Consider the following 15,793-nt stretch of genomic DNA (forward strand, 5'->3'; position numbering starts at 1 on the left):
GCAAGACGCGGCGCAATAGTCTTTTGGTAGTTTCAGCTTGGCGCAAGAGTGGTTTTGAGGCGTTGTGCTACGCTGTTTAAATAGCAAATGCATTAGCGCTCATATGTGCGCCCATAGGGGTTCTGGTCTAAAAAGAAAGGCGTTCTGAGGCGGACCGCTGGCGAGTCGCTATTTTGAGAAACTATAATAGATTTTTCATTAGACCAAAACTAACCCGGTCTAAACTCCAGCGCAGAGTTGCACCTCGCTTACACACTGCTTAATACGCACAAGAGAGCAATAGGCAAATATCTTTACATATGAAAAAATTTAAATATTAAGGATATATATAGGATATAATAAGAATTGATATAGGATATAAATATAAAGGATTAAAATATTACAAAACATATTATTTTCTAGCCTACATAAACATGAAAAATCACTGCTTTTATGTCTTCTTCATCTCTGGAGGCTTTTTCAGTTCATTCATAACAATTTGCTTTTGTATAATGTTATTATTATTAGCAGTATTATTTATTATATCCATATTTATATTTGTTTTATTAAAAACAAGCTCAGATTTGCCCACCTGTCAGGTTTTAGACCATATGGGGCATGGCAGGTGTATTTGGAAATAACTCAGTATTTTGACCACACTTGGTCATTATTGTTCATTTATTCGTTTGCTAGAAATTACAACTGATTTTAGACATAGTTTTGAAACAAATATTTGCGCTTAACAAACAAAATTAATTATTTATAGGCTAATTGATGTCTCTGCGTAAAGGTTTCCCTATCCAAGAGCGAATGTGAAAGTATATCCATTATCTCTCATTCTCACGCAGTAGATGCTCTGTTTAACAGTTTTCTGTTAAATATTGTTAACTGTTAACTGTTTGCTTGTGAAATGCTTTTTTTTCCACTTAGACTTACTTTGCGTCCTGTAAATAGCGAATGCACTCTTGGCGCAACGCAGCTGGGTCTTAAAGGGAATGGGAGATGAGACTCTGATTGGTTTATTCTCAAAACACACCTATAAGTCATTAAGAAAATAAACTCAACCCTTTTAGAACATGCGCCACGGCGCAAAGTAGGTTTTCCTGTCCTTAAATTAGCAAAAACGCGTTCTGACACGCCCTAAAATCGTTTGCGCCCTGCGCTTTGCGCTCTGTGCATGGACCGTCAAAATAGAGCCCATAGTCTTTCTTTACTTCACTACCAGGCTACATTTTTTTTTCATAACTTTTGCAGATAAACCAAAAAACTACACTCTGAATTTGTAGCTACATCTAAGCCCAACGAAGCGCACACAGAAGAAAGACACTAGCCCCTTTCACACATACAGACCTTTCCGGAAAATTACCGGCAATTTTCCGGAAAGGTTGTATGTGTGAACAGGTCCTTTTTGAAAATACCGGTAAATTCGTTCTGGCTATTTTCCGGAAAGAGAAGTTGTAACATTACCGGCAATTTGCCGGAATGCTGCGCTGTGTGAACGCAGAAGGAAGATTTCCGGAATAAGCTCGTGCACGTCTAGAACGTGCTGACGTAAGACTTCTGCTTTAGCCAATCACAACAGTCAGACGCATTTACGTCCGCGCGGTTTAGCTGCTAGAAGTTAGTCAGATAACGTCTATAGCCGCTTTTCCACTATCGTGCTGAATCGTTCTTTAAGCAGAACTGTTCCATTCCGTGCCAAACCGGGCCAGACAGCACGGATACGGTTTCATTTTCCACTGTCGTGCTGCGACAAAGCTCTTTAAAACATTACACAAACCGCATCAGTAGTTGCCTTGGTAACGCAATGTAAACGGCTCCCTTTGTTCAATTAAAGTTAAATAAGAGCCGAAACTAGTTTTTTTTTTTCATAAAAGCGAAAGCAACCATGTGACTAAACACTGTTATACCGCTCTATCAAATAGGTGCTAAATATAGGTACATGCACCCTTATTTATCTATACCTTGCGCAGCTCTGGCTAAATTTATTTGGAGGGAAAATTACGAAAATGTACCGTGATGATTGAAAATAATTGGAGGGGAAATAAATAGTATTTAAAATCTCTGAACATAACAGAAAAATAAACAATGATAAGACAACAATAATAGTGCATTTGCATTATAGTGGCAGAAATATAATTTTGGACAGGCCTTGTCAAAGGTAAGCGGGCACTTTCACTAATAAAAACACAGCACATAAATTATTTCATTTTTAACAATTAATTAAATTACACTGCAAAAGTTGATAATGATATAAAATATATTACATTTTTGTTTTACTATTCAAACATTAAATAACGAATGCAGCAAGTGAAATAAAAACGAATATGAAACACATATATATAGCAGGATTTAAAGCATATAAAGCACTATTATATTTAGCAAAATGCTGCTCTATTATCTTTTTATTTTGATCATTTTATTTTTATTATAATTATTTTTTGTGTTCATAATTAACTAACAAGCTGTAGGCGAATTATTACTAGACGTTTTAGAAAATATTTGCGTAGCTATATTAAAGATCACCAAGAACAAAAAAACAAAAACACAGAAACATGTTACATGCCTCAGAAATGTCATATAACTTATGTATAACTGAATCATTTAATTGCCTAAAGCTGAAATGATAAAAATTGCTCATTTTATTTTTATCAAACATTTGTCAAAACGTATTGATATTTTTTGAGTAAAAGCAATACTGACATTTAAGAATCCATATTTATTTAATTCATTCATTCTTTTGACTTGTTTATTAGTGCATATGCTATAATATAAATCATACAACAGTACCTTGGACAGTTACAGTGCCGCTCCGTAAAGCTTTCAAGCAAAGTCTTTTGGACGGCCGACATTACAACACGAACACGCCGTCCTTCGGGTGGTCTCGCCGGTATTAACAAGCTGTCCTGGCTTTGAATTAAAAAGTGCAATTATTTCCTCGTTGTTAAAAGAGTCTGCAAGTTCGTGTTCCATGGATATGGTGATGTTGTTGTGGAATTTGGACATCGACGATGCGAAGCGTGACTTTATTCGCTTTATTCGATGCGCAGCAGGAAAAAAAGTCAGCAGCGCAGGTCGCTGACATGTCTCTCCCGGATCCGAGCGAGTTTTGTGCTTTGAAATACAGCGCTGCGTGCAATAAACTCACATTCAGGCAGGCGAAGTAGGTTTGTATTCAAGTCAATGAAATAATAACTTTAATGAATAAAATATCTTCGCAAGAATGTGATGAGTTATTCACTTCTCTGCCAGATAGGCTATATATACTGCTCTATGGTTTAAAACCCTTTTCAAACTGTATCGTTTAGACCTGGATCATTATTTTATATTAAATGTACTGTAGTTTATTGAGGATGTCTGATGACTAGCGCGCTTCTGCTGAGCCAGCTGTGGTAGCTTAGCAACCGAGTCGCGACGTCAACACACAGAATCTGTCAGCACAGTTCAGCACGGTTGTCTAACCGTGCCGAGAATTCCGGGCCGAGAACGGTTTGTAATCGTGCCGCGCCGTTCCAGGCTCAGTGGAGAAACAACCGTAACCGTACCGAAGTGTTCTTAGAACGGTTTGGCACGATAGTGGAAAAGCAGCTTATATGTTCTTCTTAATGCGAACTGTGCAAATAATCATCGATAAGATGCTTATGATAAGCCGTTGTTTGTTTACCTTCAAGCTTTGCGTGTGCCCATGAAACAGCCTGTGAGCGTCAGCACACGCACATATTATGAACATCTCGACATGCGAATATGATCCAGTGAAAGTTGTTTACAATATTGATCATCAAAAGAGTTTGTAATTTAGTCAAATGTTTACAAATACAAGCGCAGCCGTTTAAAGCTCATTTGTGGTGAATGATGTCAGAATTTACCGGTATTTTGGAATAGATGTGTGAATGCTCTTTTCCGGAAAATTTCCGTAACGTCCTCGCCTGTGTGAACAGCGCTTTTTTGTATATACCGGTAAAGTCGTTCCGTAAATTTTCCGGATATTTACCGGTATCACTGTGTGAAAGGGGCTACTGTCTCAAGTGTTTTATGGAGTCCAGAAGACCATGTTTACCTTCTGAATAGTGCCGCAGCCGTCTGCTCACATGATTGATAATCTATCGCTCTAGTTGTGTTTACAATCTGTGATATCCTGCCTCTTTGATTCAAAGCTCTGCAGAAGACGCTTGAATGCGAGATCTTCTTCTTCATGGAATGCTGTCCATCCTGTTAGAGCTCTCTGAATCTGACCCGTCTGCCTAAAATAATGCAACACAGCTTGTTTTTGTCTTGTCTTCAATGTATTCAGACCACCGGTTTAGCCTTCAGCTAACGGCAGATATGCGTGTCCCTCAGACAGACGCTCTGAATGTTTGGTGAAAGCAATAAAATGCTCTTGGGCTTTCATTAATGCTCTCGTTTGTACGTCTGCGCACACAAATGAGGGTGTAAAGGCATAACCCTAATGGTCCAAATGCCCCCAGAGCCACTGGTAAGGATATCAGCGTTTCTTCACAGAACAAAGTTAACTGGGTGGATGTAAACACACCTGACCTCTGACCTCAGGCCAGTCATGTTGAAAGCTGGGGGTGAGTAATGCGGATGGAGAGTGGCGGGACGTGCACAGGCTCTGCTCGTACTTAAGTCAGCATGATAAAGAGACTAAGTCGCTATTGCTAGGCTAAATCATCATGTAAACACCTAGGTGTGAACGAGTAGGGCGGGAAGCTTATGGATTGCTTGTGTTGGAGATAGTTGTTGTAGTTCTGTTGTAGATCGTTAAAATAGTGTGGATTTGTCTCATTTTGTTCTTTGTAATTGAAGTCACTATTGGAGAAAACTTAATAGTGGCGGTGTTACTAACTTAATGGAATAGTTCAGCCAAAAAATGCCCAATATTTGTTCATTTACTCACTCTTAGGACTCTTAGGAGATGGTGAAGTCATGTACAAATATTGTAATCATGATCATTTAAAATGATTATGAGTAGGCTGTATGACCAAAATAAATATATTGGATTGATTGATTGATTGATTGATTGATTGATTGATTGATTGATTGATTGATTGATTGATTGATTGATTGATTGATTGATTGATTGATTGATTGATTGATTGATTGATTGATTGATACGTTGGCTGGTCGGTTGGTTGGTATGATTGTTGGTACATTAGTTGGTAGTACATTGGTTGGTTGGTTGGTTGGTTGGAACGGTTGGTTTATAGTATTGGTTGGTAGTTTGTTGTTTGGTTTGTTGGTACATTGATTAATATGTTGGTTGGTTAGTTGGTTGGTACATTGTACAATGGTTGGTATGCTAGTTGAGTACGTTGGTTGGTTAGTATATTGTTTGGTTGGTTGTTATATTGGTTGGTTGGTACATTGTTTGGCTGGTTGGTAAGTTATTTGGTCAATTGACATGATGGTTAGTACATTGGTTGGTAGCACATTGGTTGGTTGGTTGTTTGATTGGTTGGTAGTACATTCGTTGGTAGTTTGTTGTTTTGTTGGTATATTTATTTCCAATTATGGAAATAAAATAAGAAATTAAAATAAATTACAAAATATGTAGAAAATAGTGGATGATGAGTCGTTGAATTATTTAATTAATAATATACAGCTGAGATGGTGCAGCCATATACAAATATTATGATCATGATTATATAAAATGTTTATGAGTAGGCAGTATGACCAAAATAAATTGATTGATTGGTTGGTTTATTGATTGATTGATTGATTGATTGATTGATTGATTGATTGATTGATTGATTGATTGATTGATTGATTGATACGTTGATTTGTAGGATGGATGTTATGATGATTGGTACATTACTTGGTAGTTCATTGTTTGGTTGATTTGTAGTATTGGTTGGTGGTTCGGTGTTTGGTTTGTTGGTACATTGATTAATATGTTAGTTGGTTGTTGGTAGTTCGTTGGTTGGTTGCTATGTTGGTTGGTTTGTACATTAATTGGTTGGTTGGTAAGTTATTTGGTCTGTTGGTATGATGGTTGGTACATTGATTGGTAGCACATTGTTTGGTAGGAACTTTGGTTGGTTGGTTGGTAGTACATTCGTTGGTAGTTTGTTGTTCGGTTGGTAAATCTATTTCCAAATGTGGAAATAAAATAAGAAAGGAAAATAAATTACAAAATATGTGGAAAATCGTGGATGATGAGTCGTTGAATTATTTAAAAAGTAATGCACAGCTGAGATGGTGAAGCCATATACAAATACTGTGATCATGATTATTTAAAATGATTGTGAGTGGGCTGTATGACCAAAATAAATGTATTGATTGATAGACTGATCAATTGATATTTTAGCTGGTTGGTTGGTTGGTATGATGGTTGGTACATTTGTTGGTAGTACATTGTTTAGTTGGTTGGTTGATCATACATTGGTTGGTAGTTCACTGGTTGGTTGGTTTGTAGTACATTGGTTGGTAGTTTGTTGTTTGGTATGTTGGTACATTGATTAATATGTTGGTTTGTACAGTGGTTGGAATGCTTGTTGAGTGTGTTGGTTGGATGGTACGTTGTTTGTTTGATTGTTATGTTGGTTGGTTGGTACATTGTTTGGTAAGTTGGTAAGTTATTTGGTCAGTTGATATAATGGTTGGTACATTGGTTGGTAGCACATTGGTTGTAACGTTGGTTGGTTACAAGTACATAAGTTAGTAGTTTGTTGTTTGGTTAGTCTATTTAATTCCAAATGTAGAAACAAAATAAGAAATTAAAACAAATTACAAAATATGTAGAGAATAGTGTGTTTGAGTATGTTTTTAGAGTCGTTGAGCATTATTTTTTTAAATAATTCATCTGAGATGGTAATTCCGTTACACCTCAGGTGTGCATTATTATTGGAGAATTAAATGGACATTCTGCTTATATTACTTTTACCATACATGAAAACACTGTTCAGATGTTTTCATTCAGGCATCTGCAAAGTTTTGTCATCAGTTAACTCCTGTGTGTAGGGCGAGTTTTTTTTTTACATCTCATCCAAAGCCTTCTGGTTTGTTTTGATGTGATTTTTGACTGTGAAATAACTGAAATCATTCACTGTAATGATCTGCAGCTGTAAAGTGGTCAAACCTACCTGGGTCTACTTAACACTGTGTGTTTATCTGAAAATAACTGAACACTTTAGAATGTTCATCAGCCAATCAGACGCATTTCACATCTCCATATAAATTAATAAATATGTTTGCATATAAATGTGTGTGCGCGTATATATTTAAAGTAATTAATGCCAAAAACGACTAATTAGCTAAAACTAACTATAATCGAAATGTAAATGAATTCAAACTATTATTAAAAAACTCCAGTAGCCTCTGTCTGTCATCTTTACATACTTGCTTTGCTCACAAATAAGTTTACTGGAGTTAAATACAAGCAAAATAATTTTTGTAACTAAATAAACATAACTTATGTGTGTTTAGAAAAAATATAACTGCTAATCATTTGAACATTTATTTTCTTATTGTAATTCTATGGTAACACGTCAATTTTATTCATATGAAAAATTGTTAAGTAAAAAAAAAATTAAGTTTATGACAGAATGTTAATGCGAAGAGTAGAATATCACCATTCAAACATCAAATCACTCTTGATTCTACATCCCAACAGCAGTGTTTCTCTGTATTGGTTTTTTGCTACACTTTTGAATGAAGCAAGGTCTGTAGTGAAGCAAAGCCAGCGTCTCGCTCCCATCACGCATGCTGAGATTTTTAGGTATTGTTGTTTGTGCTTGTTTAGACTCTCCGTCCCAGAACACTCTCCTACCCAGCAGAACATGTCAGTAGTTTCAGCGCTGACCCTGAGGCGCTCAGTCATGTTGACATGTTTAACAAATACTGTCTCTAGACCAGCAGATAGCATCTCTTTAGTTGAGGGAATTGGGGGTCTTGTGATGGGACTACCGATTCAAGAACCAGATCCACCTTCACTGGCCGTCATCGACTTGTACTGTAGATCCCCTCCTGATGAGAAAACTCTTGTTACATTCTTCCGCAGAAGAGTAAATATCATATTAATTTTTTAAATGTGTTGTTTTTGTTCATATAATGAAGTCAACAGTGTCGGTGGCCTTTCTGGTCCTCTGTTATGCTTTTATGGATATTAGTTTTCATGCTGTTGAGTTGTTGCCTCCTTTAATAAATAAATGATTTATTGACTGAAACATATTGTCATTAGTTTTCCTGCACAAACCCATGTCCAGTCATGTGAAAGAAATCAGGAGAGTCAATTGAATTTTATAGCTTTCTGTATAAGAATGTAATGATAAAAATGATAAATAAATAAAACACATGCTGTCCTTGGCTGGTCGTAAAATTTGAAAGATAAAACCTAGGGATGATAGATTTTGGAAGTGAAGCTTAATCATGATCATTTTGGTCAATATTGGTTAATTATAATGATTATGAGTGGAACATATGATCAAAATAAATCGATTGATTGACTGATTGATTAATAAGTTAATTTGTTGGTTGGTACATTGGTTGGGTTGGTTGGCTGGTACTTTAGTTGGTTACCTGGTTGGTTGGTTGGTTGGTTGGTTGGTTGGTTGGTTGGTTGGTTAGTTGGTATGTTGGTTGGTATGCTGGTTGATAAGTTGTTTAGTTGGTTGACTGGTTGGTTGGAACATTAGTTTGTTGGTATGTTGGTTGGTTGGTATGTTGTTTGGTAAGTTGTTTGTTTGGCTGGTACTTTGGTTGGTTGGTATGTTGGTTAGTTGGTTGGTATGTTGGTTGGTATGCTGGTTGATAAGTTGTTTAGTTGGTTGACTGGTTGGTTGGAACATTAGTTTGTTGGTATGTTGGTTGGTTGGTATGTTGCTTGGTAAGTTGTTTGTTTGGCTGGTACATTGGTTGGTATGTTCGTTGGTTGGCATTTTGTTTGTTTGGTTGGTTGGTTGGTTGGTTGGTACACTATTTGGTTAGTGGATATATTGGTTGGTTGGTATGTTGTTTGGTTGATTGGTATGTTGTTTGGTAAGTTCTTTGGTTGGCTGGTAAATTGGTTGGTATGTTGCTTAGTTGGTTGGTATGTTCCTTGGTTGGCATTTTGTTTGGTTGATTGGTATGTTGGTTGGTTGTTATGTTGGTGGGTTGGTTGGTTGGTACACTATTTGGTTGGTTGATATATTGGTTGGTTGGTATGTTGCTTAGTTGGTTGGTATGTTCCTTGGTTGGCATTTTGTTTGGTTGATTGGTATGTTGGTTGGTTGTTATGTTGGTGGGTTGGTTGGTTGGTACACTATTTGGTTGGTTGATATATTGGTTGGTTGGTATGTTGCTTAGTTGGTTGGTATGTTCCTTGGTTGGCATTTTGTTTGGTTGATTGGTATGTTGGTTGGTTGTTATGTTGGTGGGTTGGTTGGTTGGTACACTATTTGGTTGGTTGATATATTGGTTGGTTGGTATGTTGCTTAGTTGGTTGGTATGTTCCTTGGTTGGCATTTTGTTTGGTTGATTGGTATGTTGGTTGGTTGTTATGTTGGTGGGTTGGTTGGTTGGTACACTATTTGGTTGGTTGATATATTGGTTGGTTGGTATGTTGTTTGGTTGGTTGGTTGATTGGTTTGTTTATTGGAACATTATTTGATTGGTTGGTTGGTTGGTTGGTATGTTGATTGCTTGGTGGGTACATTCCTTGGTAAGTTGTTTGGTTGTTACTTTGGTTGGTACGTTGGTTTGTACATTGGTACATTGTTTGGTTAGTTGGTATGATGGTTGGTATGTTTGTTGGTTGGTTGGTTGGTTGATATATTGGTTGCTTGGTACGTTGGTTGGTTAGTTGGTACATTGGTTGGTAATTTGATTGGTTAATGTATTGATTAGTTGGCTGGTGGGTTGGTATGTTGTTTCGTTGGTTGGTATGTTGGTTGGTAAATTGTTTGATTAGTGGGTATGATGGTTGGTACATTGTATGGTTGGTCAATTAGTACATTGTTTGACTGGTATGTTGGTTGGTTGGTACACTGATTGGTTGGTAGTATGTTGTTTGGTTGGTTGGTATGTTTGTTCATTCATTATTTATTAATGCATTATATTGTTTGTTTGTTTTGTTTACTCATTTTATTTCTTAATTGATTACTATCAATCTGCAACTTTGAAATCAAAACACGTGTTTTGATTATTGTCTTTGTGGGCAAATCGAGTGATTCAGCTTTTCACATTACAGCTGTGAGTGTCAATTTTAAATACAAATATTAATATGACTAGTTCTCATTCAGATTTGCAAGCTGGAGTTTTGCTACTGATTGTCTACCTTAATATAAATGTATGTGTGTTTTGTGACGTATTAGGACACAGAAGTGTATAATGACATGGTTACAACACCAGTATTATAAGGACATGGTGAATTATGAAGACACTGCTGATGTTCCCATTTTTAAAAGCAGATAAATCTTACAGAATGAGTTTGTTCAGAAAGTTAAACTACACAGTTTTTTTTAAGGTGTAGAGTTGAGGTAGAGCAATAGAAAATACAGTTTGTACTGTATAAAAACAATGTAATCCTATTAATGTTCACACAAGTAACAAAAACCAACCTGTGTGTGTTCTGTGCAGGGTGTTTTAGGAGCGGAGGGTCTCTCTCTGGCCTTCAGACACATTGTGAGCTCTTTGCTGTGGTTTTGCTCTCAGCAGAGCTCAGAGGATCTTCTTCATGAGCTCATCATCTGCGTCGGCTACTTCACCGTCAACCACCCCGACAACCAGGTGAGTCATCCTCATTACTGCAGCTGCTTAATATACACGCATATTAACATGTTAAGGTTTATGAATGTAGTTATATGAGTGTACACTGAATTTTGATTCTGTTACCAAATATGGTTGTTCACTTGATAAAGGGTTATTATTGTGGGTTTTTGTTCTTGTTGTTGTTTTAGTAAATAATATGATTTATATTAATTATTTTATAAATACATTAAATGAATTTCGCAATATCACTAAAAATGATTGTGTAGGATTTCAACTGCAACACAAACTGGCCCCTGAAGGATGGGCAAAATCATATCATATTTCATATGTTTTAAACCAGTTGAGCTACTGTTATTTATATTATATTATTAATTATATATAATATATATATATTTATATAATATATATATAAATTATATTATTTATGTGTAAATAATTGTGTTTATATGTATATAATTTTAACAAATATAATATTTATTAATATTTAATTTAATATAATATATTTTTCTCACGTAAGAACATAAAGGTTTTTCCATATATGTTAAGTTTACAGTAAATTAATATGTTCAAATATATTTTATGAAATTGCTGTCATATTTTCAGGTTATTTATTGAATGTCTTATTTAACATATCAAATGTTTTTAGCCTCTTCAAACTCAAACAAACACTGTCGCCACAAATGTGATTCAATCAAAGGGTTAATTATCACAGATTTTTCTGAATGAGGGGCAGTTTGCAAGTAATGGTGTATTGCAGGCCAGTAAAGGATCCTCTTGTGTCCGTCACTGAGGTGTGTATAATGTTTGCTGGTCATTAGATCAAGAGCAGGTGTACTTTACTCCTTACAAACATCCAGCACAAAGGCAACAAAAGCAGGCTGTTGAATAATGCAGGGCTCTGGCACCTCTGCTGGCTCTGTGCTGTGCACTCACTCGCTCGCTCGCTGCAAGCATTGTTGTGGTCCGCCTGGCAGTCGTCCCGCTCTTTGTTGGTCCCGGTTGGAGGGGAAGGGGCTCAGCTCACCTGGCAGAGTAGATCACCGATCACAGATCAGCCTGGCATGGAGAAGTGCGAGTCCCTGATAGCGTTTGCATGCTCCGTTTACCTGGATGCCGCCACTGTGTGTCAGGTGTGACTTAGGCCACACTCGCTCGGGTTTAAGTTATGCGCACATCACACCCAGTGCTCCTATTTCTTTTCTATTGGTCTTTTTTTAGGTTAGTAAAACAAATAAATAAATAGATAAACATGAGATCATCATGAATGTGTTTATTAGCATTATCACTGAGTGAACTTTATATCTTCAGTCATTTAAAATTACACAGCACTTAAAACACGATTCACACAGTTAGGCAAGGTACATTAGCATTTTATTTTTTGATATTTCCAAAATGATGTTTAACAGAGCAAGGAAATGTTCACAGCATGTCTGATAATATTTTTGTCGTCTGGAAAAAGTCTTGTTTGTTTTATTTCGGCTATAATAAAAGCAGTTTTTAATTTTTAAAACACAATTTTAAGGACAAAATTATTAGCATCTTTAAGCTAATTGTTTTTCAATAGTCTACAGAACAAATCATCGTTATACAATAACTTGCCTAATTACCCTAACCTGATTAACCTAATTAACCTAGTTAAGCCTTTAAATGTCACTTTACGCTCTATAGAATTGTCTTGAAGAATATCTAGTCAAATATTCTGTACTGTCATCATGGCAAAGATAAAATAAATCCTGCAAACACAGCACACGGTTAGCTATACTGTGGTGTTGTTGTGAAAATGAATAATCTTTTAATCTCCACAGCCAGGGCTGGCGCGTCCATAGAAGCGAACCAGGCGGCCTAGAGAGAGGGCATCGGCGACATCTTCTCTCTTTTGTCCGCGATAATCCCCCCACCGCCGCGATTCTCGCTGTCGTACGCACAATCAGAACCCCGTCTCTCGTTATCACTTCCAGTTTAAGGGCCGCATGATCATCTTTTGCCTAGAGCACCAGTTCAGTTTGCTCGGGCCCTGCCCGCAGCCGAATCAGTCTGTGATCGTCATCTTCGCGTCTTGATCAGTCCCGTGATCCCCTGTGCCACCACTAGTGTGTGGAGGGAAAGCGCGTGCACATTTTAATGGAACTGTAAGTACATATTTGGAGATGTACCGTGTCGATGTCGATGCGATCCAACAAAAGATTCGCACCCAACTCTATTTGTTTATTCGACTCTGAGTTAAATATTTTGCTAAAGAGTCAATAGTTTTAAACATGCTGCACTTTCAGATTTAAACCTCAGCTGGATGTTTTCCAACCCAAGCTCATTCTGAAAATGTAGCCCCGCGGACGTTTCTGGAGACCTCGATTTACGTGGCCAGAGGTATGTATGGCTGCATTTCGTTTTTTGCAAGCAAACGCTACGCGGTGGTGTGACGCCGCTCCTCTTCTTCGGCTCAACCAGTTTGTCCGCTCAGCTCGTAGTGTTACGTCTGCGGAGCGGAAGCCCGGAGGAGGAGGAGCCGGCCGTGGCGACGACCGGGTTCTATTCCGGGGAAGAGCGGTTCCAGAAATCAGGTTAGATGAAAACAGAATCCAAAAAATAAAAGCGAACGACTTCGTGACAGGGCGAGAATGCGATCAAAATTGGCTGAAAGAGGGCTTTTGCTTTTCTTTTTTTGGACGGCTTTTGTAAATAGTCACTTGGGTTTAGGGAAGGAGGAGGGTGGCTGGGTCGGCCGCCCAGTCTATCGTTCAGTCAGTCAGTCAGTCGGACAGACGGTCTCTCGACAGCAGCCTCCGGTGGCTTTTCACGCGAGAACAGTGCGGGCACGAACGGTGCGCGCTCCCGAGAGGCGTTCGAGACGCGAAAAAGTGCTCGCATCGGCCTCTTGCGGATTCGCAAAAACTACACAAATACTTACCTCCCGGGACGTATTTCGCGGTCTCCAGAAACGTCCGCGGGGCTACGTTTCCACAATGAGCCTGGGTTGATGTTTTCATTCCCCCTTAGAGCTGTGTTAGACACTGCATGAAAGCTTATTTTTAAAAACCCATAATAGGGGCTCTTTAAAGTCAAAGCAGAATATCTCATGTTTTTCCGTATCGTGCGTGAGCTGTCAATGTAGATCTGTGTTTTGGATCTGACCTGTTTGTTGCAGTGCAGTTTGAATGCAGGTTTCCAGAACTCACAAATCGTCCAGATTAAAACCCAAAAAAACAGTTCGGATTTCTGTCCGCTCGATTGGTGCGTCTCTAATCACAACCACGACGTCTTAATGTCCCCTTGGGAGATGGTGAAGGGAGTCCTCGCAATTTATGGCCTTCTAATTTAAAACATTTTTGCTCTTAATTAAAGAAACGGCCTCTGTTTTTATGGCGGTTCAGTCCTCCAGCGCTGCCGCCGTCCAATTTAATTATTTTGATGTAGGTAATTAGCATTTGTTGGCCATTGTTGGCTTGATTTGCATATTATATTGGATAATTGAATGAGGGCTGATGATTGAATTAAAGGGGGGGGGGGGGGGGGGGGGTGACAGATGATTGGGTTTTGGGAATAACGCCTCGTGAATATTCATATCTTCCCAGCCCACTTTGCTAATTTGACAAAGTCTTTAAACCTGTGACTTCCCTTCAGGACACAAGCTGCTGTTTTTAATGCCGCCGTTTGGCTTCTGGTCAGGGTTTATTATTGAAAACAGCGGCGGTGGCGGCAGCTCTGGCAGGTGCTGGAAAAAATGAGATCAAGTTATTCGGCTGAGATGCATTTTGGCCAAAATTCTTGCTGCTGGGTCGTATAAATGTTCAGGTTTCTTGGATGCACTCGTTTGCGTGTGTGTTGCTGTCTGAAAGTGGTGTGACGGATTGAGTTGTGGCATCATTTTACATGGTTTTTACCTCTTTGCATGTGGCGTGTTGGTAAAAATAAAAAAAAAGTTTGAGCTTTTTCTGCCTTGCACTGCGTTTAGCTAGTGTTTTTCTATCCAAAAAAAAAAGTTTAACGCACATCAGCTTGAATTGGAGTAGTTTTTGTTTAAATGAATCTTTTAAAATTTAAATTACTGTATTAATGTTTGTAATATTCTTTGTCATTTTCCTGTTTGTAACCATTTGGGCAAAAAAAAATCTGTGCCGAAATAAACCCTCTATAATTGATGATAAAATACCAATCATTTATTTATTTATAATTTTTTAATAAACGTACAAAATAATATTATTTTATTCCAAAATAAAAGTTATTTTGTTCATGTTAAAACACCTATAATTATTTGTTTTGTTTAACAAAAGTTTTTAGAAATAAAAAGAACAACAATAATATAAAATTATACACTATATAATATTATATAGTAACAATAATATTATTATAATATATAATAATAACAATAATAATATTATTAATATTAGTAGTAGTAGTAGTAGTATTTATATTATCATAGCTATAATTATTACTATTGTTATTATTACTTTTGTTGTAGTTATTATTATTATTATTATTATTATTATTACTATTATTGTTATTATTATTATTAGTAGTAGTAGTAGTATAGTATATAATAAAATATTATAAATTAAAATATTATGAAATAATCTAGTTAAGTAATTATTAGTCAGTTGTTTACAGATCACAGTGATAAAAATAATAAAAATGAAGAAAATATTCCAATATACAAAATATTGTTGTTGTAATTAAAATATTAAATCTTTTACTTATCACTAATAAAATTATAAATCAAAGTTTATTATTTTTATGCGATTCTATTCTATCCTTTAACAATTCTATCCTATCTAAGAATTAATGTCCTAATTTTTAATTATTAATAACTATTAATAATAATAATTGTAAAAATGTATGAAATACTTTATAGTTCAGAATTATTATGTGATTTTTTCCTATTTTAATACAAGTAATAATAATTATTATTAATATTGCTATTATAATAATTATTATTACTACTACTATTAATATTATTGTTATTACTACAACTATTATTATTGTTACTACTACTATTATTATTGATATTATTATTATTATTATTAATACTGATACTATTATTATTATTGATATTGCTTTTTAAAATTTTATTTTTATTATTATTATTACTACTGATACTATTATTATTATTACTACTATTATCATTATTGCT

The 15,793-nt window shown here is 36.4% G+C and overlaps 1 protein-coding gene across 4 annotated transcripts in view; it reads left to right on the top strand.

Moving 5' to 3' along the window:
• Window positions 1-15,793, top strand: part of scaper (S-phase cyclin A-associated protein in the ER) — a 219,691-nt gene that overhangs the window by 177,544 nt on the left and 26,354 nt on the right. For all 4 annotated transcript variants that reach the window (XM_005163154.6, XM_005163155.6, XM_005163156.5 and 1 more), the window contains one exon: window positions 10,537-10,686. In XM_005163154.6, the coding sequence (XP_005163211.4) occupies window positions 10,537-10,686 (150 nt within the window). The remainder of the gene's footprint in view (window positions 1-10,536; window positions 10,687-15,793) is intronic.

The sequence above is a fragment of the Danio rerio genome, chromosome 25 (assembly GCF_049306965.1).
Source record: "Danio rerio strain Tuebingen ecotype United States chromosome 25, GRCz12tu, whole genome shotgun sequence".
Lineage (NCBI taxonomy): Eukaryota > Metazoa > Chordata > Actinopteri > Cypriniformes > Danionidae > Danio > Danio rerio.